General features: G+C 40.4%; 1 protein-coding gene across 1 annotated transcript; it reads right to left on the bottom strand.

Annotated features, from left to right (window-relative positions):
• Nucleotides 1–1,543: 1,543 nt before the first annotated feature.
• On the bottom strand, nucleotides 1,544–2,362 carry LOC143559944 (uncharacterized). Its single transcript, XM_077048364.1, has one exon. It carries the CDS (start codon nucleotides 2,360–2,362, stop codon nucleotides 1,544–1,546), a length of 819 nt encoding a protein of 272 aa, XP_076904479.1.
• Between the last annotated feature and the right edge of the window lie 596 nt (nucleotides 2,363–2,958).

Genomic DNA, 2,958 nt, shown 5'->3' with positions numbered 1-2,958 from the left:
AGTATGGTAATCAAAGGTTCGTAATGAACAAGAACAAAGAACAATATTTGGATAACACCTAAACTTTATTGATGATCAAGAAATCTAACTCAAAAACTTGATACAATATCCCATACCTAAACACGGTATATATAGACTAACCTAAACGCGTTAGAATATATTTAGGACATAATAAAATCAACACGATAATTATTTCCATCTAAACCTAAAATAGATTTCCATAAAATAACTATCCATAGATAACCCGATTGCTTGCACGCCAAGTTAACCGGTTTCTTGTATCCCAAGTTGCTCCACGCATAGCCATAAGTCGACTCGGTAATTCCCAACAATCACCCCCTGAATTTCTGAGTCATACAAGGGAGATCTTCCAACTTTAACAAGGCTTGCATCTCCTTGAATTTAATCCGCGCGAGACCAACCAAAAACCGTATCTTCTCGATTCGTGCTTCTGGGGCGAACACTTTGTCATAATCAATCCTGGGTTGTTGCACGCATCCTTTCACCACAAGCATCGCCTTGTGTTTGTTTATTGACTCGCCGGGATTCCGTTTTACCTTGAATACCCGTTTACCGATTGGTTTAACTTCTTTTGGTAACCTCGTTAAACTCCGCGTTTTCTTTTTCTTGATTGAATTGATCTCGGCCCGCATCGCTTTCATCCACTTGGGTTTCGATTTCGCTTCATCAAAACTACTCAATTCATCATTCAATAACACTAGTAGTTCTTCGTGTTCTTCATCGGAATTTACCTTACTGCAGTTTGCGACGGGATTTGTGCTGTTAGCGACAGAATCTTTGCTGTTAGCGACAGTTTTGTTGCTAATGCTGTTGTTTGCGACAGTGATGCTGCTGATTGTAATGAGGCTGTCGCAGTTGCTGTTTTTAGCGTCAGTTTCGCCGTCGCTATTGCAGCAGTTCGTTTCTGAACTGTCGCTATTGCTGCTGTAAGTTTGGGTTGGGTTCGGTTTCACCCGTCCAGATCCGACATCTATTTGCCTGCAAACACCGGAAAACATACATGGTAATTTTGCTTGTAAACACGTTGGGTTCCCAATATTTAGTCGGATTTTATAAAGCATCTTGGAGTTCCTCGTGACCTTCATTAGTAACATTCCACTACTATCGTGCATCGTTAAGTAGTTACTCCTCATCCGAATATCACAACCTGACTTGGTTTCTTGCCCCAAACTAATCACATTACATTGCAAACCCGGAATATAATAAATATCGGTCATTAGTTTCCGTTCGCCACTTTTACCTTCAAATATAATCGAACCCTTCCCTTTGATCGGTACACACGAACCATCACCGAACCTTACTCGTCCGACTATTTGTTCGTTTAATTCCGCAAAATATTCACGGTTTCCTATCATATGGTTACTTGCACCATTATCTAAGTGCCACATGTCGGTCTCGCCCGAATCGGTATCGTACTTCGTCGGAATTACTTTATCTTCGTTAAGGTATACGGTTTCCCGAACACCTTCCATCATGAAAAACGAAGCATCTAAACCATTTGTTTTATTTTCTTCTGTTCGGTTTAGATTTGCTTCATCTTTCCGAAATCAGTCGGGCACCTCGAAACAAAGCGCCCAAATTCATCGCACCTGTAGCATTTAATATAAGACAAATCTCGTTCCATACCTTTTCCTTTCTTATCATCTCGAGCGCGTCCCCGTCCTCTTGAAGCATAGGATCCTCGACCTCGACCCCTGCTAACTGGTTCAGATTTGGTGAACATCAACCGACTTTGACTGCTCTCGGTTTGAAGATTGTCTTCTTTTATTCTCTCTTCATAGGCTTTTAACCGACCCACCACATCATCAAACCCAACCGTCTTTAAATCTAGAACTTGTTCAAGTGATGCAACTATATGAATAAAACGTCTCGAAAGACTTGTAAGGAATTTTTTTACCATTTTTTCTTCCGAGAATATCTCTCCGAGCGTGGCGGCTTTTGACGAGTAACTCGATAACGTGGCTGCATACTCATCAATCGTCCTTGTTTCTTTCATCTTCAACCTGTCGAACTCTGAAGTTAGGGTTTGGAGCTTCGCCTCCTTCACCCGTTCTGAACCTAGATGTCGGGTCTTTAACGCTTCCCACATCTCTTTCGCCGTGCGCAGATTACCCACTTGTAAAATCTGTGCTTCAGGGATCGACTGAAAAATCAAAGCGATTGCAATATTGTTTAGTTTTGCATCGCCGCTACCTGGATCGATCGTGTCCCACACGCCATGCACATTCATCAACATACGCATATGCATAGCCCAAACCGTGTAATTCGTTGTTGATAGTTTCGGACATTGAAACGAGTTCGGGTTCGGGTTCGTTTCTTTTGCCGATTGATCACCCGTCATTGTTCGTTAAACCTTAACACTTGTTTATTCTTTACCCTCCTTGTCTGTACTAACAAAAATCGCACTTCGGTTTTTCTTTTTGTTTTTTTTATATAATTCGTTATTTCAACTCAATAATAATTGATCACCAACCTTCACTATGAATCAAATCACTAAAGACAAAGTGACATGTTGACTTTTTCAAGATTTATGATATGCAAAATTGATTTGTTTGCTTGGCAGTCCCTTGGCCACGGACGGACGAATTTCTGATCACGGGATCGTTGTTCGATTTGCTTGTTCCAATCGGAGTAGCCCAAACCGTGTAATTCGTTGTTGATAGTTTTGGACATTGAAACGAGTTCAGGTTCGGGTTCGTTTCTTTTGCCGATTGATCACCCATCGTTGTTCGTTAAACCTTAACACTTGTTTATTCTTTACCCTCCTTGTCTGTACTAACAAAAATCGCACTTCGGTTTTTCTTTCTTTTTTTTTTTTATAATTCGTTATTTCAACTCAATAATAATTGATCACCAACCTTCACTATGAATCAAATCACTAAAGTCAAAGTGACATGTTGACTTTTTCAAGATTTATGATATGCAAAATTGATTTGT

The sequence above is a fragment of the Bidens hawaiensis genome, unplaced genomic scaffold (assembly GCF_021521415.1).
Source record: "Bidens hawaiensis isolate Kalapana, Puna unplaced genomic scaffold, B.hawaiensis_p1.1 tig00020125_1, whole genome shotgun sequence".
Taxonomy (NCBI): Eukaryota; Viridiplantae; Streptophyta; class Magnoliopsida; order Asterales; family Asteraceae; genus Bidens; species Bidens hawaiensis.
Note: the sequence above shows the minus strand (reverse complement) of the source record. Positions and strands in the feature narration are given on the sequence as shown.